Here is a 22,445-nt window from a genome sequence, read left to right on the forward strand (position 1 = left end):
CCCATGGATGTCCCTGCACACCCACGCTGAAGTCTCCCTGCACACTCACGTGTCCCTGAGTGCCCACAGGTGTTCTTGCACACCCACACATGTCCCTGCACACCCACAGGTGTCCCTGAATGCCCATGTGTGTCCCTGCACACACACATGTGTGTGTGCACACTCACACTTGTCCCTGCACACCCACAGGTGTCCCTGCCCACCCTCGTGTGTCCCTGCACACCCACATGTGTCTGTGCACACCCACAGCTGTCCCTGCACACCCACATGTGTCCCTGCACACCTACAGGTGTCCCTGCACACCCAATCATGTCCCTGCACACCCACATGTGTCCCTGCACACCTACAGGTGTCCCTGCACACCCAATCATGTCCCTGCACACCCACGTGTGTCCCTGCACACCTACAGGTGTCCCTGCACACCCAATCATGACCCTGCACACCCACGCATCTCCCTGCATGCCCATGCGTGTCCCTGGATGCCCACAGGTGTCCCTGCCCACTCACGTGTGTCTGCGCACACCCACGAGTGTCTCTGCACACCCATGGGTGTCTGTGCACCCCCATGTGTATCCCTACACACCCACAAGTGTCCCTGCACACTCACACGTGTCCCTGCACACCCACGTGTGCCCACACGTTCCCCAGGCCCAGCCTCGCACACCCCACAAGGCCCTCGGGGCCACTCCACAGACCCAGCAATGTCAGACGTTGAGTTTTCCTTTTTTTAATAAAAAAAGCAAAGAGCAGGAAAATGTACAGCTGGCTTGGCTTTGAAAAGGCAGCTCAAGGACGCTGGAAATGGGGTGGGGGGATAGCCAGGGACAGTGGGGGCACCCCAGGGTTGGGACCATGAGGGGTGGGTGGCAGTGCAGGGTGGGTGCCCTCAGGGCTGGATTAGGGAGCCCATCCAGCACAGCTTGGCCCATGCTGAGGTTTTTGTGGAACTTGTTGTTTTTTCCTGGTGTCAGGATCCACCATTCCCAGCCATGCCCACCCCACGGTGACATTTCTCCTCTGTGTCACATGCTTTGCCTGTCCCCATGTCCGCATGACCTCTCTCCCTGTCCCACTCCTTGCTCCCGGGGCCCATTCCACCCTCAGCCCCAGACTGTGAGCCTTAGGTTAAAACAGGTGTATTAAGAAAACAAAACCAAAAAAACCCATGCTGAGGTTTTTTTTTTGGAACCTGTTTTTTCCCTGGTATGAGCATCCACCATTCCCAGCCGTGCCTACCCCACGGTGACATTTCTCCTCTGTGCCACATCCATGACCTCTCTCCCTGTCCCACTCCCTTGCTCCCAGGGCCCATTCCATCCTCACCCTCAGAATGTGAGCCTTAGGTTAAAACAGGTGTATTAAATAAAACAAAACCAAAAAAACCCATGCTGAGGTTTTTTTTGGAACCTGTTTTTTTTTTTTTCCTGGTGTCATCCACCGTTCCCAGCCATGCCCACCCCATGGTGATATTTCTCCTCTGTGCCACATCCATGACCTCTCTCCCTGTCCCACTTCCTTGCTCCCATTCCACCCTCACCCTCAGAATGTGAGCCTTAGGTTAAAACAGGTGTATTAAATAAAAAAACCCATACTGAGGTTTTTATGGAACCTGTTTTTTTTCCCTGGTGTCAGCATCCACCGTTCCCAGCCATGCCCACCCCACAGTGACATTTCTCCTCTGTGCCACATCCATGACCTCTCTCCTTGTGCCACTCCCTGTCCCATTCCACCCCCAGCCCCAGAACGTGAGCCTTAGGTTAAAACAAGTGTATTAAATAAAACAAAAACAAAACCAAAAAAACCCTTTCACAGTCCCACCCCGCCCCACACCCCCTCCCCAGGGTCTCCCTGACCCACTGCCATTGTCACGCCGTGTCCCCCGCCGGCACGTGCAGCCTGTTGTTGTCCACATCCACGTCCCCACCGAGCTGCAGGCAGCACGCCTGGGAGCCTTCATCCTCCTCCTCCTCCTCGGTGGCAGCTCCGGGTGCCGGGGGCTCCGCGGTGCCCCCGTTGAGGGGCACCTTCTCCCTCTGGCGTGACGGGGGGCTGTGGGGCGTGCTGCAGCCCCTCACCTTGCTGCGAGCCCTCAGCTGGTCCCGGTAGGCCATGAGGGCCAGGCAGGCGGCCCCGGCCAGCGTCACGGCCAGCAGCACCGTCACCGTGACAAACTGGGACCAGTATGAGCGGGGCGGCGAGCCCACCTCGCCCAGCTGGGCCCCGCCAGAGTCCCTGAGCTGGTAGCGAGCCACGGTCCAGGTGTAGCCGTTCTCTGTGGCCTGGCAGGTGTAGGTGCCGGCCATTCCCTGCTGCATGATGACCACCAGCGTGTGGTCAGGCTGCAGCACCGTGTGCCCCTGGGCACTGCCAGGCTGCTGCCAGCTGTAGGTGGCCAGGGCGGAGCGGCGAGGGCACGGCAGCTGGACCACGGCATTCAGCGGGGGGCTGAGCCCTGTGGGTGTGGAGAACACAGTGATGTGGTGCACCTGAGGCAGAGGAGAGATTTTCTAGGGTAGAAATCTATTTTGATTTAGGCAGAATGTACATCTTTAAGTGTGTAGCTTTCTGTGTAGTCTAGCTGCAAAAAGCCCAAGTGTCATGGACATCTTTTATGAAAAATCCTTTCCTTAGGATTTTTCCTCCTGCGAAGCTGGGAGGCCTCAGGAACAAATGTAAACAATGGTTATCTGCTGCTGTAGAATGCAACAGGTGGATCTGGGATTGGTCTCATGTGGTTGTTTCTAATTAGTGGCCAATCACAGTCAGCTGGCTCAGGCTCTCTGCCCGAGACAGAAGCTTTTGTTATCATTCTTTCCTATTCTATTCTTAGCTAGACTTCTGATGAAATCCTTTCTTCTATTCTTTTAGTATAGTTTTAATGTAATATATATCATAAAATAATAAATCAAGCCTTCTGATACATGGAGTCAGATCCTCATCTCTTCCCTCATCCTGGACCCCTGTGAACACCATCACACCTAAGCTCAGAGAAACTGCTTCAGTGAAAGACGGAGATAAGGGGGGAGGAGACAGAAAGTGATAGAGAGAGACAGAGACTGCTGTGAGAGCAACTCAACCTGACCTAGGAATTCTTTCTGATAAAGAAGAACTAGTGGCAAAAGTCACGCGAAATTTGTATAAACAAACATGTAAATATTTATGAACTATAATGTAAATATTTATAAACATATATATAGTGTGAATATTTATAAATATAAATGTAAATATCTATAAAATAAATATTGTGAAATTGTGTGCATATGTATTTGAGAGGGGGATAAAAAGGGACCTGAAATTCCCAGAAGTACACGTCATTTTAAGGGAATGATTCCCACATGCATCCAGCGCTGTAGTAAACATCCTGGCTTTACAACTTTCACAAAAGCTGCAAAGTTTTGTTTATCCCCACAAAACACACCCCATGAGCCCCATCCCACCCCCCATGTACCCCCATACTCCACCCTGCACAGCGGGATCCTCCGGTGCCCCCCAGGAGCGGGGCATGGCCGCGCTCCTCCCGCGGTGGCACACGGCGTCCGGTCTCCCCTTCTCAACATCCTGCAGCCACTCACTCCTGCAGCCAGAACAGAGCGGTCAGCAGCACCCCAGTGACCCCCAGAGCCCTCCCAGCTCCCACCCTGCTGCTCACTTGTTGTCGGTGGCCAGGTGGGCACGCAGGCAGGCGCCCCCGGGGCTGTGCCAGGCGCAGTAGGGGTCCCGTGCCAGCACGCACTCGGCGCAGCTCCGGTGCAGGCTGCAGTTGGCCAGCGGGACCTGCAGGATGCCTCTGGAGTAGCCCACGTAGAGGATGCCCTGGGGAGGGAGAGGTGCAGGGCTGAGCCTCCCCCTGATGCTGGTTTTGGGTGGTTGTTGGGTGTCTGGGTGCTCACACCTGCCCTACCTTCCCTGGTGCCAGCAGCAGGTTCTTCACCGGCTCTGGCGCTGCAAAGAGCTGGATGCTCTCCACGATGTGGGCACCCTCCACTCCCTCAAGCTCCACTGCCTTGTGCAGGAAACCCTCGTCTGTGGGGCATGGGGACATTGCTGAGGCTTTGGAGCCAAGGGGAGGGTGGCATGGGTGACCCTGTGTGCCCCCCATATCACCCCACCTGTGGCCAGGAACATGACACGGTACGGGGTGCCCAGCACGTCGTGGGTCTCATGGACTGTGATGCGCGTGTAGGTGACATCTGACTTCACCAGAAGAGGCTTCCCCTGGAGGGGTGAGACCTTCCCATCCATCAGGAAATGATCCTTCATGAAGCTGAGGGCTTTGTCCGAGGAGGCACCCATGGAGCACTGTGGGGGGACAGAGGGGTTTGTGCTGGGGAGGGAAACTGAGACACGGGGAGGGGAGGATCTGTGCTGGGGAGGGAAACTGAGACACGGGGAGGGGAGGATCTGTGCTGGGGAGGGAAACTGAGACACGGGGAGGGGAGGATGTGCCGCAGAACCATGCTGCCCTGGCCAGCATCAGTGGGGTGCAGAGGGACCCCTCTCCTTTCCCATCCCACCTGCAAGTGTGGGCACACAGGGATACACAGAGCCCATCTCCTGGGGACCAGCGTTGTCCCCTGGTGGGGAGCACACCCCTGAGGGGCAGCACTCACACTGCCAGGCCGGGGACTCATGTCAGGGCCACTGTAGACTGTCCAGCGAGAGCTCTCCTTGTTCAGCTCCTTGTACTTGCCCTCGAAGACCTTCTCCAGATCCTCCTGACTGTAGGCACAGACGGCGGCACTGCCCGCCCTGCCTGCCTGCCTGCAGGGAGGGACAGTGGGCAGCAGCAGGGCACAGGCCCCTGGGCTCCCTGCACAGCCCTGGGCACTCACCAGTGCCAGGTGAACAGCCCTGGGCACTCAGCACTATGAGATGAAGAGCCCTGGCACTCACCACTGCGAGGTGAACACCCTGGGCACTCACCAGTGCAAGGTGAACAGCCCTGGCACTCACCAGTGCAAGGTGAACAGCCCTGGGCACTCACCACTGCGAGGTGAACAGCCCTGGGCACTCACCAGTGCCAGGTGAACAGCCCTGGGCACTCACCACTGCGAGGTGAACAGCCCTGGGCACTCACCAGTGCCAGGTGAACAGCCCTGGGCACTCACCACTGCGAGGTGAACAGCCCTGGGCACTCACCAGTGCAAGGTGAACAGCCCTGGCACTCACCACTGCGAGGTGAACAGCCCTGGGCACTCACCAGTGCAAGGTGAACAGCCCTGGGCACTCACCACTGCAAAGTGAACAGCCCTGGGCACTCACCAGTACAAGGTGAACAGCCCTGGGCACTCAGCACTCCGAGGTGAACAGCCCTGGGCACTCACCAGTGCCAGGTGAACAGCCCTGGCACTCACCCCGATGAGATGAAGAGCCCTGGGCACTCACCAGTGCCAGGTGAACAGCCCTGGCACTCACCACTGCGAGGTGAACAGCCCTGGGCACTCACCAGTGCCAGGTGAACAGCCCTGGGCACTCACCACTGCGAGGTGAACAGCCCTGGGCACTCACCAGTGCCAGGTGAACAGCCCTGGGCACTCACCACTGCGAGGTGAACAGCCCTGGGCACTCACCAGTGCCAGGTGAACAGCCCTGGCACTCACCACTGCGAGGTGAACAGCCCTGGGCACTCACCAGTGCAAGGTGAACAGCCCTGGGCACTCACCACTGCAAAGTGAACAGCCCTGGGCACTCACCAGTACAAGGTGAACAGCCCTGGGCACTCAGCACTCCGAGGTGAACAGCCCTGGGCACTCACCACTGCGAGGTGAACAGCCCTGGGCACTCACCAGTGCAAGGTGAACAGCCCTGGCACTCACCACTGCGAGGTGAACAGCCCTGGGCACTCACCAGTGCAAGGTGAACAGCCCTGGGCACTCACCACTGCAAAGTGAACAGCCCTGGGCACTCACCAGTACAAGGTGAACAGCCCTGGGCACTCAGCACTCCGAGGTGAACAGCCCTGGGCACTCACCAGTGCCAGGTGAACAGCCCTGGCACTCACCCCGATGAGATGAAGAGCCCTGGGCACTCACCAGTGCCAGGTGAACAGCCCTGGCACTCACCACTGCGAGGTGAACAGCCCTGGGCACTCACCAGTGCCAGGTGAACAGCCCTGGCACTCACCACTGCGAGGTGAACACCGCGTAGAAAACAGCGCGGCCGTCATGGCGGGGCAGAGCAAAGGCGTGGTGGATGACGTTGAAGGGGAAGTGGCCGGGCTCGGAGCACTCCAGCTGTGCCTTCAGGAATGTTGTCCACTTCTTCTGCAGCACCTTGTCCCCTCCTACATCGCTCTGCAGGAAGGTGCTCATCACCAAGGTGACATGACCCCTTTGTCCCCTGCCATTGTCCCCTGAAATCATTGCTATCACAGTACAACTATCATCCCCATTATGGTCTCCCATCACTGTCCCTGTCCCATCATCTCCTGTCACATCATCATCATCCCCCACTGTCGCTCTGATTTTTTAAGATTTTCTAAACTTTCTGATGTTGACATTCTTGTAGCGAACTTTCTCACACACTTTCTGTAAATAACTCACTGTTTTGCATTCTTTTATGGCCTACTGGGACCAGCTTCTCTTTTATGGAAGAGAAATTTGATAGACTGTTGGATTGTCCAGTGTCATTGGAGAGGTGGCACAGTCACCCTCCAATCCACTGTCATTGGAGAGGTGGCACTGTCACCCTCCAATCCACTGTCACTTTCAGAAAACCATAAATGCTAAAGTCAGAAAATAAACTTCCCTTTTTTCTTCTTCACCTTGAGAGCAGCAGTGTGCGCTCGTGTTCTTTCGTGTCCTATAGTGACACCCCACCACTGTGCCCCCACTGCAGCCCACCACATTCCCTGCTCTCACACCTTGCAGACACGGGCCACCCGTGGCACCAGGAGCTTCTCAAAGAAGTCAAACTCATCTGCTGTCTCCTCGAAGAAGAAGTAGACCTTGTCGTCCCCAGGGAGGCTGAAGGAGGCCACGAAGGCGGCGTCGGCTGCAGGTAGGGATGGGTGAGAAGCTGGAGCCATGGAGGGCTGCAGCACCTCCCCAGGTGCAGCACCTTCCACCTGCTCACCCGAGAGCCAGCGGAGGAAGGCGTCTGTCTTGAGCAGCGTGCGGGTGCCCAGCGAGCGGGAGATGATGGGCTCGTTGCCCTGGAAGTTGTTCATGGTGCCAGCATAGAGCTCTCCGTCTGCCCAGGGACACAGAGGGGGCTGAGCCATGGTGGGGACCCCCCACCCTCGCCCTCGACTCTGTGGGAGCCCAGCTGAGAGGCCACTGGCCCCATACTCACCCACCAGCAGGGCCGTGTAAGTGTGCTGGGGATCGAAGGGGCACTGGCCCTTCCCGTCCAGGAAGGACTGTCGTCTGCCACTGGCCAGCGTGAAGCTTTCCAGGTGCTGCGCAAAAGGACAGAAAAATCAGCCAAAGGACTGAAAACAACCCCAAATCTGCAGGGAATGAGTGTGGAATACCTTGCAGACATAGGGTGGCCCATGTCTTCAAGGTGGGTGCAGGGATGATGGCAGGGGCTGATGACAGAGGATGCTGGGGGTACCCGGCTCCTGTCACCTTCCCTCATAGTCATTTTGGGGGAGTGGCAGTCCCCACCACGTGCTCAGCATGGAGGAGACTGAGGCAGGGACAGAGAGCCTGGAGTCACCTGAGGGGACCCAAAACTGGGCTCTCCCTGCCAGAGGAAGAGTTGCGGGCAGCTGAACGAGAATCACCAAGGGCTCCTTTAGCAGATGGCACACAAAGATGTCCCTTGGGGGGGACACCCAGCACCCCCATCCTGGGCTCACTTCTGGACTGTATTTTGTAGGTCCTGACAAAACACAACCTCACAAGCTGCCCAGAGAGCCCCAGAATGCTGCCCTGGGGAGGACACTCACGATGTAGGTGCACGCAGGGCTGAAGGCGTAGGTGCCACAGGCGTAGAGGTGGGTCTGGTTCAGGGCCACCAGGACTCGGATGAAGTTGAAGCACTCAGTCTGAGATGGAAAGAGTTGGGTGCTGAGCACCCCCATAGCTTTGCGGGACCCCTGAGCCCCCCACAGGGTCAGCTCACCTCTTCGCTCTTCTTCTTAAAAGCGCATTCAGATGTTTTCACATCTGTGGGTCCCCACCTTATCTACAAAGGAAACAAAGATGTTCCTGGGCTGTCGAGCCCAACCCCACGGGAAAACTGAAACACAGCAGAGGCACCTCCCTCTCCCACCTCCCCAGAAGTGGTGCTGCTCACCGAGGCTTTGGCACGGATGCTGCCAGGGGTGCCAACGGCGAGGGCCAGCAGCCAGTCGCGTGCCCCCACGTAGAGCTGCTCCTCGCTCTCATCCAGCAGGAAGATGTCGTAGTGGGACACGTTGTCCTGGCTGAAGTGGGTGAGGGTCCGCCGGGGGTCCCCTGGCAGGAGCAGAGGGGGTGAGGGGAGCCCAGGGGTCACACCCCCCCCCCCCCCCCCCCACCCTCCGTGTGCGGATGTGGCAGCAGCTGCCAGCACAGCAGCTCTGTTTAATCTCACACAGGAAACGGGGCGCAGTTCTTCCCCTTCAGATTTCATATCACCATCACCCCTTCACCCTCCAGCTCCCCACTTCCCACTGTCCCCTCCAGCTCCTGCTGCAAGAGCTGGACATCCCCAAGCTGCAGACCCCCAGAAAAGGGGTGCATTTCCCCCCCAAGCTGTGCCTGTGATGCTTTGGGGCATCTGTTTGGGGGATGCACTGTCCCAGGGTGCCACCCTGGAGGGGTTACAAACCCCAAAGTGTCAGACTGGGTGTCACCAGTCCCCAGGGTGCTCTTGGGCACAGGCAGAGATTGCAGATTCTCATTCATCCCTAGCAGGCACCGAAACTGGGGGATTTTTGCAATTTTGGGCATGGCTGCTCGGGGAAAGGGAAGTGACAGCGCAGTCAGGGCTGGAAAGGCACGACCCTGCCGTGGGGCAGAGACCTTCCTGCAGCTCGATTGGGACATCCCAGCCCCCCAGTCCCCTGCTTTGCCCCCATGCCGTGCCCTGTCCCTTCCAGAGGCAGCTTCTCATCCCCCAGGGTGACCCTGAGCACACCCTGGGTGCCAGCTGGGTGACAAAATCACTGGAGGATCCGGCCCATCGAGTGCTGGGGTGCCAGTAAATGATTGTCTCATCCCCCCCAACACCACCTGCAGCCACTGGTGCTGTCCCCAACCCTCTGAGGGTCACTGATGGGGCAGGGGGGGCTATGCTGGGGGGCACCCCAAGGTTCCTGATGCTGTCACTGTCACCAACCCCACTGGGGGTCACTGATGGGGCAGGGGGGCTATGCTGGGGGGCAGCCCAAGGTTCCTGATGCTGGACACTCTGCCCTGGGGATGGACCCTGACCCAGGCAGAGGTTGTGTACCCAACCCTGGGGGTGGACACTGTCCCAGACAGAGGCTGTGTACCCCCCTCCACAGCTATGTACCCCCCTCCCCAGCTGTGTACCTCCTCCCCAGCTATGTACCCCCCTCCCCAGCTGTGTACCTCCTCCCCAGCTGTGTACCTCCCTCCTCAGCTGTGTGCCTCCTCCCCAGCTGTGTGCCCCCCTCCCCAGCTGTGTACCCCTCTCCCCAGCTGTGTACCTCCCTCCCCAGCTGTGTGCCTCCTCCCCAGCTGTGTGCCCCCCTCCCCAGCTGTGTACCCCTCTCCCCAGCTGTGTGCCCCCCTCCCCAGCTGTGTACCCCCCTCCACATCTGTGTAACCCCCTCCCCAGCTATGTACCCCCCTCCCCAGCTGTGTACCCTTTCCCCAGCTGTGTACCCTCCTCCCCATCTGTGTGCCCCCCTCCCCAGCTATGTACCCCCCTCCCCACCTGTGTACCCCCCTCCCCAGCTGTGTACCCCCCTCCCCACCTCTCCCATGCCGTACTCACCGCTGGGGAAGGCGAGGCGGGGCAGGGGCTCGGCAGAGCAGAGCAGGGCAGCCGGCACCACCACCCCGCAGAGCAGGCGGAGGGCGGCGGGCATGGCTGGGGGCGGCAGGGCTGCGCCCCCCGAGGGTCCCACCACCATCCCTGCGGGCAGGGAGGGAGAGGGTCACACGCTGCTGCTGGGCTGGCTGCGTGTCACCGCCCCCGGCGGAAACCAGAGGGGGGAAGCGGTACCCGGGAGAGGGAGGGGGAAGGGGGTGTCTGCAGTGCCTCGAGTCCCCACGGGCCCCCCCCCAGTTTGGGCACGAACTTCCCACTGCCATGCCGGCACCCAGAGGGGTGCTCTGGGCCTCTGGGCTCCTCACCAACATCTTGGCACGGTCAGGATGTCCCCTCACCCTCTGGATTCCAGCACCAACATCTCTGGCACAGAGATGTCCCCTCGTCATGTGGGGCTCCAGTACCGCCATCTCTGGCACAGTCAGAGATGTCCCCTCACTCTCTGGGCTCCTCGTCAAAATCTCTGGCACAGAGATGTCCCCTCGCCATGTGGATTCCAGCACCAACATCTCTGGCACAGTCAGAGATGTGCTGTCACCTTCTGGGGCTGCTCTACCAAAATTTTGGCACAGTCAGAAATGTCCCCTTACCCTCTGGGCTCTTGTACCAACATCTCTGGCACAGTCAGGATGTCCCCTCTCCATGTGGGGCTCCAGAACCACAATCTCTAGTACAGAGATGTTCCTTCACCCACTGGGGTTCCTCACCAAAATCTCTGGCACAGCGATGTCCCCTCGCCCTCTGGGACTCCTGCACCACAATCTCTGGCACAGTCAGAGATGTCCCCTCACCCTCTGGGACTCCTGCACCACAATCTCTGGCACAGTTAGAGACGTGCTGTCACCTTCTGGGGCTGCTCTACCAAATTTTTGGCACAGTCAGGATGTCCCATCACCTTTTGGGGCTCCTCACCAAAATCTCTCACAGTCAGAGATGTCCCTTCACCATGTGCAGCTCCTGCACCACAATCTCTGGTACAGCCAGGATGTCCCCTCACCCCTTGGGCTCCTGCACCACAATCTCTGCCACAGAGACATGCTGTCACCTTCTGGGGCTCCTGCACCAAAATCTCTCACATTCAGAGATGTCCCCTCACCATGTGCAGCTCCTGCACCACAATCTCTGGTACAGAGATGTCCCCTCACCCTCTGGGCTCTTCCACCACAATCTCTGGCACAGTCAGAGATGTCCCCTCACGCTCTGAGGCTCCTGCATCAATATCTCTGGTATAGTCAGGATGTCCCCTCACCCTCTGGGCTCCTGTACCAAAATTCTGGCACAGTCAGAGATTTCCCCTCACCCTTTGGGGCTCCTCACCAACATCTCTGTCACAGTCAGAGATGTCCCCTCACCTTCTGGGTTCCTGCACCAAAATCTCTGGCACATTCAGAGATGTCCCCTCACCCTCTGGGCCTCCTGCACGGGACCCCAGCACACAGGCATCCAGAGGCTCCTGCCTTTGCCCCCAGAGCCCATCCCCACCAGGAATTCCTCTGCCTGGCTCCATCAGTGACCACAACACCCACAAAATGGTGGGGAACACACACGGGAACCCCTTCCTGCAGCACTGGGGACAGATCCACATCTGCAGAAGCCGTCGGTGCCCAAACCCCTTTGCCCACGGCCACCGCGTCCCCAGCGAGCAGCATTACCTCTCTGGCAGCCCAGGACGGAGCCTCTCACCTGCAGCCCTGGCACGGGAGCCCCGGGCAGGTGCCCGAGCCCCGGGGGCTGCGGCCACGCGTGTCCCGCGGCTCCATGCCCGGCTCGCTCCGAGCTCCCAGCCCGGCTCTGCCGAGCCCGGCCCAGCCCAGCCCAGCCCCGCGTGGCTCCGGGAACCTGAAAGTCCTGCTGGAAGAGGACGAGCCCCGGCAGGTTGGGGCAGTGGGTGCCTGAGCCCGCCTCTCCTGCCTCGCATCGCTGCGGGGAGAGCAGCGGAGCCTGGAGGAGGCGGCCGGGATGGGAACCGGGATGGGAAATGGGGAGCTCTGCTCCTGCAGCTGGGTGCCCCGGGGGTGGCAAAGTGGGGGGCAAGGATGTGCCCAGGTGCCAGGCTTTGCTCGCTGGGGAAGGCTTTGGGGTGAGGAAAATAAATGGCATTTTTCCTGTGGATTGTGCGGGCCAACAGCAGGCCTGAGCATCATCCCCCAAACAGTCCCATGGGGATAAGCATCACCCAGAAAACCTGCACCCCAAAACAGTCTCATGGGGACAGGCATCAGCCAGAAAAACAGACCTCCAGGGGGGAGCAGTGCTCCCCAAAACAGCCCCATGGGGCACCCCCGAACAGCTCCATGGAGCACCCACAAACAGCCCCAGGGAGCACCCACAAACAGCCACACGGGGCACTCCAAAACAGCCCCATGGGGAACCTCCAAAACAGCCCCATGGGGACAGGCATCGCCCAGAAAACCTTCACCCCAAAACAGCCCCATGGGGCACCCCAAAACAGCTCCATGGGGCACCCCAAAACAGTCCCCCATGGAGCACCCACAAACAGCCCCATGAAGCACCTCCAAAGAGCCCCATAGAGCACCCCAAAACAGTCCAATGGGACACCCACAAACAGCCCCCCATGGAGCACCCCCACAACAGCCCTATGGGGCACCCACAAAGAGCCCCATGGGGCACTCCACAACAGCTCCATGGAGCACCCCAAAACAGCCCCATAGAGCACCCACAAACAGCCCCATGGGGCAGCCCCACAAATCTCCCACAGCTGTTCCCCAAACCCATCTTCCCCTGGACATTCCATCCTCAAGCCCAGGCTGCTCTGGGCCGGCTGTAGGCAAGAAACCCCCCAAAACCCAAGCCCTGGAGTTGCTCACCATCCCCGAGGCACCCCAATATCCCTGAGGACGAGGCTGAGGAGCATCCTGCCCTGCTGGGACCTCCTTACCTGCCTCTGCCATGGCCAGAGCAGCCCAGGGGAGCCCCGGCAGGGCAGAGCTGTGCTCAGCACCTTGCTTGGCTGGGACAGAAGCTCCTTGTGAGCACAGAACGCTGAAAGTAGGTTACTCTGCCCCGGATTTCCCACTTGGCAGGGGCTGCAGGGGGACGGGGCCGCACGGAGCCTCGGACCGGCCCCATTGTTCTGCCCTGGGCTGCAGCCACCGAGGCCGTGGAGGGGGGAAGGGGGCGGGGGGGGAGATGGAAACGGGAGCAGAGGCTCCTCAGAGAGGCTGGAGATTTGATTTGGGGCTGTGGTGGGGCTGAGGAAACCGCCGGTGTTACCCAGTGTGAGGCAGGGCTGAGGCAGGATGTGAGGTGGGAAGCTGGAATCCCCTCTCAGCCTTGTCTCTTCTCTTTTTTTGGGGTCCCTGGTCACGGGGGTGTAATTTGGGGTGTAATTACATCTGGGGATGTAATTTCCAGCCTCCTTCTATAGGATTTGGCACATGGGAGGGAGACCAAGGGTCCCTCATCACTGCGGTGCTTCATTTTCCCCCTGCTGCTTTCAGGCTGAGCACAGACGTGGCTCCATGGGTCCTGCTTCTGCTGAGATCTCCTCCTGGAGGATTCCCTCTAAGACAGGGTTGGGAATGTAATTTACAGCCCCTCTCTATAGGATTTGGCACACGGGAGGGAGACCAAGGGTCTCTCAACACTTGGATGGTTCAGTTCCCCCTGGTGCTTTCAGGCTGAGCACAGCTGTGGTTTCATGGGTCCTGCTCCTGCTGGCATCTCCTCCAGGAGGATTCCCTCTAAGACAGGGAGCACTGTGCTGTCAGTGAGCACAGAGCCACAGGATGGAGCCAGGCCCAGCCCTGGTGCTCACCAAGGTGGGCAGTGATGGGTGCAGGGCAGCTGTGGAGCTGGTGGCACTGATGTGCCAGCTGCTCAGACATCCCCCTGCCTCAATTCCCAACAGTTTGCTCCTTCTCCTGCAGCTGGGCTGCAATTCCCTGCCCATGCCAGCTCCCAGGAGCATCCCCGTGGGGTGGGGGGCGCAGGAATGATCCCAACACCCACGAGGGGCTGGGGCAGCTGGGCCTGGGGGAGGCCCCAAGATCCAGATGTGAGGGGGAAGCCCCGAGATCCAGATGTGAGGGGGAAGCCCCAACCTCCAGATGTGTGGGAGATGGAAGGCAAGGCAGGAGGGGGTGGGCTAAGGGCACGGGAGGATGAAGGGGAGGAATTTGGGAGAGGAAAAGGGAGCTGATTGTGCTCATGGGGTTGCTCCTTAGCAAGGGGGGGGAGAGCTGGGGGGTGCAGGTAAGGGAGAGGAGGATGCACAGGGGGGAGCTGAGGGGTGCAGGTAAGGGAGAGGAGGATGCACAGGAGGGAGCTGAGGGGTGCAGGAGGTGTGGAGGGGTGCACAGGACATGGGGGAGAGGGAGGTTTGGGAGGAATGTGAAGGGCAGAGAGTGGGGGGGGTACCGGCGGTCTCCCCAGGGCTGGCATCTCGTCCTCATCCTCATCCTCATCCTCATCCTCATCCTCATCCTCATCCTCATCCCCATCCCCATCCCCATCCCCATCCTCATCCTCATCCTCATCCTCATCCCCATCCCCATCCCCATCCTCATCCTCATCCTCTTTGTTGCCGCTTTCAGCATCAGCGCTGGGGGTCCCCCAAGCCCAACCCCACTATGGCGATTTCCCCCTTTCCCCCTCCACCTCCCGGCCCCGCGGAGCCTCCCCAGAGCCCCCGGGGCCCCCCAGGCGCCCCCGGCCCCGGTGGCGGAGCGGCGGTACCGACCTGCGGCGGGCGGGCGGGAGCGGCATCCCCCGGCCCCGCATCCGGCTCACGTCGCCATGGCTACGGCCGTACCGCGGCTCCCCCCGCACCGACAGACAGACAGACAGACAGACCCGGACGGACTGACGGACACGGGGCTGCGGAAACCGAGACACCCCCGCACTGGGGCATGGAGGGGGCTCTGCCTCCCCTCACCCCACACAGCACCGAGCCTGCAGCCCCAGGAGGGGCAGGGACACCCCTGTGCCCCCATGGTGTGGGTTACATCCTCTCCTGACACATTCCTGTGCCCCCAGAACAACACCGGGGCCTTTCTCCCCAGTTGTGCTCTCTGCTGTTGGCAATAAATCCCTGCACCCCCATCTCAGCACCCCCAGAGCCAGACCCTATCCCTCCATCCCACACCCCAGACCTGCATCCCCCTATCCCTGCATCACATCCCCACACCCCATCCCGGCACCCCGTATCTGTACCCCCAAACCCACATCCTATATCTGCACCCCCCCACCCACACCCCATCCCTGCACCCCCAAGCCCCATTCCTGCATCCTGCACCCCCAGACCCCATCCCTGCACCCCCAGACCCACAACCCATCCCTGCACCCCATCCCTGCACCCCCAGACCGCATCCCTGCACCCCGAGACCCACACCCCACCCGTGCACCCCCAAACCCTATCCCTGCACCCCCAGACCCCCAGACCCCACCCCTACACCCCATTCCTGTCTCAGCCCTGCCAGGTGAGTGCTGCTGGCTCTGGCTTCCCATGTTGTGGATTTGGGGGTCCCTGGAGCACTTTGGGGTGCAGCTGTGTCACCAGGCTGTCTGTGTGTGCCCCCCCCTGCCCCCAGCACCCACAAATTCTGCCCTGTGGCATTTCCCCCTCGGAATTTCCCCTGCAGGGAGCCTGGCCTGGCTGGAGCCTGCAGCCCTCGCTGTGGAACTTTCTGCCTTCCCCTTCCCAGCTGAGTGAGAGCCCCAAAACAGGATCCCAAAGCACCACTTCCTCCCCTCTGCAGCCACCCACCTGCCCTGCACGACATCAGCACCAGCTGGGGTGCAGCAGCAGCACCCCAAACCTCCAGCATTGCCCTGCCAGGGCTGGGGTGCAGCAGCAGCACCCCAAACCTCCAGCATTGCCCTGCCAGGGCTGGGGTGCAGCATCAGCACCCCAAAACCCTCCAGCATTGCCCTGCCAGGGATGGAGAGCAGCATCAACACCCCAAACCTCCAGCATTGCCCTGCCAGGGCTGGGGTGCAACATCAGCACCCCAAAACCCTCCAGCATTGCCCTGCCAGGGCTGGGGTGCAGCATCAGCACCCCAAAACCCTCCAGCCTGCAGCATTGCCTGGGGTTCTTGCCCTGCCAGGGCTGGGGAGCATCATCAGCACCCCAAACCCCTCCAGCATTGCCCTGCCAGGGCTGGGGTGCAGCATCAACACCCCAAAACCCTCCAGCGTTCCCTGCCAGGGCTGCAGGGCAGAGCCGAGTGCCCCTGCAGCTGCCAGCTTTGGGAGGCTGGCACCCTGGGCAGGGATCTGGAAGGAGTTTGTGCCTCGTGCCCAGCAGCACTGGCAGCCTGGCAGGAGCTGGGCACTCCCCAGGGCTGAGCTGCAGCCCCTCGGGGTGCTGGACACCCCCAGGGTGCCCGGGGGGGTTCTGTGCCCTGCAGCACGTTGGGGTGCAGCCCTGGGGGCTGGCACTGGGCACAGGCTCACATCTCAGCCCCTCCTTTGGGATTAGCAGGGTGGCTTGACCTTAATCTCCCCGGGCATGCAGGGGCCTGGAGGGGCTGCCCTGGGGCTGGCAGGGGCCCCAGCACCCCTGGTGCCCTGCCTGGCCAACCCTGGTGCCTTGCCAGGCACTGCAGTCACTCCCAGCCCTGCCCCATCACAGTGGTTGCTCCAAGGCTTCCTGGGCTGGATTTCCCCCCAAAAATTCTGGTGGTCCTCAAACCTGGTGCTCCTGCCTGCCCAGGGTGCCTCTGAGAGACCCCAGCATGGCCATGGCCCTGCTGTGGGACCCCACCTCCCTCCTCTGAGCCACCCTCTCAGGGCTCAGATCCGTGGGACACCAGGAGGGGAGGGACAAACCTGACCTCGAGTCGGTGCTTTGGGGGCAGTCGGGCTGGAGATCCACCACAGGCTCCTCTGCAAAGTGTGTGAGGTCCCTGTGGGCTGCAGCTCCCTCTGGGCTGGGCAAGGTCCCCACGGGCTGCACGTGGCCCCACAGGGATGTGCAAGGTCCCCACGGGCTGCACGTGGCCCCACAGGGATGTGCAAGGTCCCCACGGGCTGCACGTGGCCCCACAGGGATGTGCAAAGGTCCCTGTGGGCTTGTGCAAGGTCCACACCAGGGAGTGCCAGGACCCTGTGGGGAGTGCCTGGGTCCCAAGGGGCTCTGTAAGGAACCCAAAATGTCAGTGCTGTCCTTACAGGGCTCTGCAGTGTCCCTGGGGCTGTGCAGAGACCCCATGTGGGTCTGTAAGGAACCCATCACATCTTATTGTCCTTAGAGGGCTCTGCAATGACCCTGGGGCTGTGCAGAGACCCCATGGGGCTCTGTAAGGAACCCATCATGACTGCATGGTCCTTACAGGGCTCTGCAATGTCCCTGGGGGCTCTGTAAGGAACCCATAGCATCTGCATTGTCCTTAGAGGGCTGTGCAGAGACCCCAAGGGGCTCTCTAAGGGACCCATCATGTCTGTATTGTCCTTACAGGGCTGTGCAATGTCCCTGGGGCTGTGCAGAGACCCTATGTGGGTCTGTAAGGAACCCATAACATCTTATTGTCCTTACAGGGCTGTGCAATGTCCCTGGGGCTGTGCAGAGACCCTATGTGGGTCTGTAAGGAACCCACAATGCCAATATTATCCTTTAAGAGCTGTGCAGAGACCCCATATGGGTCTGTAAGGAACCCATAACATCTGTATTGATCTTAGAGGGCTGTGCAGTGTCCCTGGGGGCTGTGATAGACCCCACGTGGGTCTGTAAGGACCCCATAACATCTGCATTGTCCCCTGGGGGCTGTGCAGAGCCCCCATGGAGCTCCAGCTCAGCCTTGCCCCATGCCAGGACTCTGTGTTCCCCACAGGGGACACGGGGACGCTGCAGGCTGCCAGTTCCCTGTTGCGTTTCCCCATGGCAGTTCCCCATGGCAGTCCCCGTGTCTCCTGGCCTGTCTCCTCCCAGGAAGATGCCAGCAGCACGGCTGGCTTCCCCCATCACTCCAGAACTTGCTATTTTGGGCCCAACCTCATGACTTTTGTGGGCAGGAACCCTGGGGAAAGGTTGAATGGAAGGGGACGGGATGCAGCAATGTGTGGGTAGCTGTCCAGCTGACAGGAATGGGAGGTAAACAGCACAGAGAGGGGGTCAGCGTGTCCCCTCTCATGGTGTGGGCCTGTGTCACCTCCCTGTGCCCCTGTCGTGGTTCAAATTTGGGAGAGAATCCCCAGAGGGGCTACGGTGAGAAAGCAGGAGCAGGAATGTGGAGGGAAAAAAACCCCAAACCTGTGCACTTCTTCTGTCCCCCCTTCACTCTCTGGAACACTCTTAAAGGTGCAAAACTTATTATTCAGCACAAACAGAACGAGACAACTGGGGATAAAAGCATAGAGAATCAACTCCACAGATTGTGTCCCCTCCATGGTGTGGGCCTGTGTCACCTCCCTGTGCCCCTGTCGTGGTTCAAATTTGGGAGGGAATCCCCAAAGGGGCTACGGTGTGGAGGGAAAAAACAAAAAAACCTGTGCACTTCTTCTGTCCCCCTTTCACTCTCTGGAACACTTTTAAAGGTGAAAAACTTATTATTCAGCCCAAACAGAACGAGATGATTGGGGATAAAAGCACCATAGAGTCAGCTCCTGGGAGGGGAGGTGGCACCTCGCTCACCTCGCTGGTTCTCCACAGCCTCCCTTGAAGCTGGGAGGTGGCACCAACACCCTGCACCCCCTGGCACCCCCTGCCCCCCAAACCTCAGCCCTGCTGCCCCCAAACCTGCGGTGATGCGACCCCACACAGCACAGGGGGGCTCAGGTATCCAAGCACAGGGGGTACCCCCAGGCTGGGCACCCCTGGCACCTACCTGGCAGTGCCTGCGCCCCGGCCGCCCGCCTGCGTCCCTCGCTCACATCGCGGCTCCGCAGCGCTGTGCCTGGTAAAGCCGATTATGCAGCGGCTTTAGAGCTCCCCTCCCCAGCGTCCTGCCCGGCTGCAGTGCCTGGCACGGCCCGGGGGCACAGGGGGTCCCTTGGCAGAGAGGCAGGAGCAAAGCTTCGCTCAGGTTCTGTGCGCCCCCATCCCAGCCCAGCCTGGGGATTGTTTGGTCCCCAAAACCCCCAAAAGGAATTTCTGAGTCCTTACCTCAAATTCCAGCCCCCCCATTCCCATCCTGGGGATTGTTGGGTCTAAAAAACCCCAAGAGGAATCTCTGAGTCCTTACTCAAATTCCAGCTCCCCATCCCAGCCCATCCTGGAGATTGTTGGGTCCCCAAAATGCCCAAGAGGAATCTCTGGGTCCTTATCTCAAATTCCAGCCCCTGGCCCAGCTGTTAGTGACCCACCCTTGTGTAGGGGATCACCCCATTTCCCCCACCCACATTGGGTGCTGAGCTCCAGCCCTGCCTGTGGGGTGAAAAGAGATCCTTGTGGGGTCCCTTTGCTGCTGGGGGGGGCAGCACAGCACCCCCAAATCCCCCTGGAGAGCAATGATGACAGCACACGGCATGGGAAGGGTTCAGCTGTATTTTGACTCTGGAAGGAAGTACAGGCAGTAATACAGAAGCTTTGCAAGCATAGATACATAACAACCACCCCAAAACCCACTGGAGTGGGGGGCTTGTCCTGGCACCTTCTCCAGCCCCACCCCTCTGCTGCACTTGAGGTCAGGGGGGGCTGCAGGCGTTTCCCAGTCCAGGCAAAAAGCCAAGAGATCTCTGCCAAAGGCTAGATGGGCTCCTGCCAAGGGGGAAGCTGCACCTATCAGACCCCAAAATCTGCCTCACTCGAACAAAAAGCCTTCCTGGGTGCTTTCCTGGCCAACCAGCTCTGACCTGGACTGAACATCTTTCTCTTAATCCCTGAAACAGCTCCTGAGCTCTGGCCACCAGAGAGGAGCCTGAATGACTGCGGCTGAGGGAAGGTGGGGAAACCCCTCCAGATGCAAGGGGGATGAACCCCTTTGGGGTATGAACCCCTCTGGATGCAGGGGGGATGAACCCCTCTGGATCAGTGAGGGATGAACCCCTCTGGATCAGTGGGGGATGAACCCCTTTGGGGGATGAATCCCTCTGGATGCAGAGAGGGATGAACCCTCTGAATCAGTGTGGGGTGAACCCCTCTGGGGGGATGAACGCCTCTGTGGGGTGAATCCCTCTGGATGCAGATGGGGATGAACCCCTCTGGATGCAGGGGGGATGAACCCCTTTAGGGGATGAACCCCTCTGGATGCAGATGGGGATGAACCCCTCTTGGGGGATGAACCCCTCTGGATGCAGTGGCTCTCAAAGAGGGGTCCTGGGGGAACCCTGCTGGGGCTGAGCTCGTGGGACTGAGCTCCATCACCCCAGCTGCCAAATCCATCTGGTCCCAAAACGCAGCTCCGCGGTTTTCACTTGCCCTGCTCCATCTCCGCTCCAGTGGGGCTCCCAGCCCAACCCCTCAGCTAAGGCACAACTTGGCTGATTTAGAAAAAGGGCAAGAGGTGCCTGGGATGGGGAATCAGGGGGATACAGTACACAGAGCAGGGAGGGCAGGCGGGCAGGGGGCTGGGGAGGGGGCAATGGCCACACAGAGACGTGGGCATCGCCCGCGAGCTGCCGGGAGCCCCCGCGCCGGCGCTGCCGGGAATCACAACTCAAAAACGACAAAAAAAAAAGGGAATTTTGGCTTCAGATCCCAAGAAAAAAGGGTTGTAAAGGCACTGTGCTCCACTTGAGACAGGACAGCAGGCCCTGTGGCACGCAGCTCCAGTGGGTACGGCTGCGCTTCTCCCTGTCCTATGTAAAAAGCTTTGGCAAAAAAGGTACAATGGAAGGAGCATTTCAGCTACAAACTCCTCCTGCATGGCTGCTCTGTAAACACAGTTCTTTGCTGTCTTTGGCTGAAGTTCTAAAAAATATTTGAAGCTGAAAAGCTATTTTTTGGTTTGGTTTTCTTTATATAGAAATAGATTTTTTTCTTTACAAAAAAAAAAAAATCAAAGCATCTTTTAGCACTTTTAATATATATATATATAAAATTCCTGCTATAGAAAACAAACAAAAAAAAACAACCTTGGTTTTTGATATCTTGTTTTTTTTAAAGGGAAAAAAATTTCTTTGCTTTGGGAAAAAAAAACAAACCTAGCTGGAGACAGGCAGGAACCACAGGAATGCGCCATGGAATTACATGATGCTGCAGTTCTGCACAGCCTGAGCCTGGAAGGGAGAAAGAAAAAAAGAGAGTTAAGAAGACCCCAGAGTCACCAGTGTCACCATCCACTTGCTCTGACTGCAAAGTGTCCAGTGGGATCTTTTGGATTCCCACAGGCTCTCCTCCATCCTGGCCCTTGGGGTGTGATAAATAAATCCTCCCAAGCTGGGATGTTCACAGTTCCAAAATTTGAGGATTAGTGGCACGTGATATATGAGGATTATAATATTGACTAAAAGTATCAATATAGAATACATTGTATATTAATCCAATATAGAGATATAAAGTGCTGAAGTATTCACATTACCAGCATGAACACCCAGCATCAGTGGAATGAGTGATGTGGTGTCACAGACATCTTCTATGAAAAATCTTTTTTTTAAGATTTTTTTCTTGAGAAGCTGAGAGGCTTCAAGAACAAAATGTAAACAATGGTTATCTGCTGCTGTGGAATGCAACAGGTGCATCTGTGATTGGTCTCATAGAGTTGTTTCTAATTAATGGCCAATCACAGTCAGCTGGCTCAGACTCTCTGTCTGAGCCACAAACTTTTGTTATCATTCTTTTTTTTTCCCCATTCTTAGCTAGCTTTTTGATGAAACCATTTCTTTTATCCTTTTAGTATAGTTTTAATATAATATATATCATAAAATAATAAATCAAGCCTTCTGAAACAGAGTCAGATCCTCATCTCTTCCCTCTTCCTAAGACCCCTGTGAACACGGTCACAATGTGAAGGATGGGAATGGGGTGCCAAGGGGGATGAGCGTAAGATGGAACGGGGTGGGAAGCATTTCCAATCCCTCTCAGAACCCTCTATCCCTTATAAAGAAGCTTGTGTGAGCTCAAAGAGGAAGAGGAAGAGCAGGGAGAAGGAGAGCTGGGAGGAGACAGGATTGCAGGGAGGGGACAGGATTGCAGGGAATGCTCTGGGGTGCCAAGGGGGATGAGTGAAAGATGGAACGGGGTGCCTTCCAAAGAGGAAGAAGAAGAGAAGGGAGAAGGAGAGTTGGGAGGGGACAGCATTGCAGGGAAAGGACAGTGGCAGGACAGGGTGCCAGGGACTGACCAGAGGCCTGGCACCGTCACTGGCACTGGGATGGCACTGACCTGCCTGCGGGGGCTGGAGCTGCCCAGGAGGTAGTTCCTGGTCACCAGGCTGTCCCCGAGGCCGATGCCCGAGTCGCCCATGCTGCGGTAGCTGCGGGTGACGGTGACGCTGGAGCTGGACGAGCCCGAGGACATGGAGGTGATGCCGGCGTTCTGGGAGCCCGACTTGTCGGCCGGCTGGCCACACGTGCCACACACGACGGTGCGGGAGCGCAGGTTGTACTCGCCGGGGTCCCCAGAGCCACTGCAGCCCTGCACATGGTGGGGA

General features: G+C 58.8%; 2 protein-coding genes across 2 annotated transcripts in view; both read right to left on the reverse strand.

Moving 5' to 3' along the window:
• Positions 1-1,865: 1,865 nt before the first annotated feature.
• On the reverse strand, positions 1,866-10,091 carry SEMA4A (semaphorin 4A). Its single transcript, XM_058821721.1, has 14 exons — positions 9,895-10,091; positions 8,245-8,405; positions 8,071-8,133; positions 7,895-7,993; positions 7,294-7,399; positions 7,075-7,191; positions 6,863-6,993; positions 6,124-6,293; positions 4,611-4,761; positions 4,110-4,299; positions 3,902-4,023; positions 3,650-3,813; positions 3,462-3,574; positions 1,866-2,452 (listed from the first exon to the last, which is right to left on the reverse strand). Exons 1-14 carry the CDS (start codon positions 10,031-10,033, stop codon positions 1,866-1,868), a joined length of 2,313 nt encoding a protein of 770 aa, XP_058677704.1. The 5' UTR covers positions 10,034-10,091.
• Positions 10,092-19,388: 9,297 nt separating this feature from the next.
• The window catches only part of LMNA (lamin A/C), a 30,980-nt gene continuing 27,923 nt past the window's right edge, over positions 19,389-22,445 (reverse strand). Inside the window, exons 11-12 of the mRNA XM_058821907.1 lie at positions 22,178-22,429; positions 19,389-21,072 (exon numbers count right to left, since the gene is read on the reverse strand). Of these exons, the coding sequence (XP_058677890.1) occupies positions 21,040-21,072; positions 22,178-22,429 (285 nt within the window). The 3' untranslated portion in view covers positions 19,389-21,039. The remainder of the gene's footprint in view (positions 21,073-22,177; positions 22,430-22,445) is intronic.

This window comes from Ammospiza caudacuta, chromosome 30 (assembly GCF_027887145.1).
Source record: "Ammospiza caudacuta isolate bAmmCau1 chromosome 30, bAmmCau1.pri, whole genome shotgun sequence".
Classification (NCBI taxonomy): domain Eukaryota; kingdom Metazoa; phylum Chordata; class Aves; order Passeriformes; family Passerellidae; genus Ammospiza; species Ammospiza caudacuta.

Coding starts and splice junctions, on each gene's coding strand:
- SEMA4A (XM_058821721.1), bottom strand. CDS start 10,033: ATGGTGGTGGGACCCTCGGGGGGCGCAGCCCTGCCGCCCCCAGCCATG. Junction 4,024..4,109: donor TGTCATGTTCCTGGCCACAG/GTGGGGTGATAT, acceptor CATGCCCCACAG/ACGAGGGTTTCCTGCACAAG. Junction 3,575..3,649: donor CACCTGGCCACCGACAACAA/GTGAGCAGCAGG, acceptor TTCTGGCTGCAG/GAGTGAGTGGCTGCAGGATG.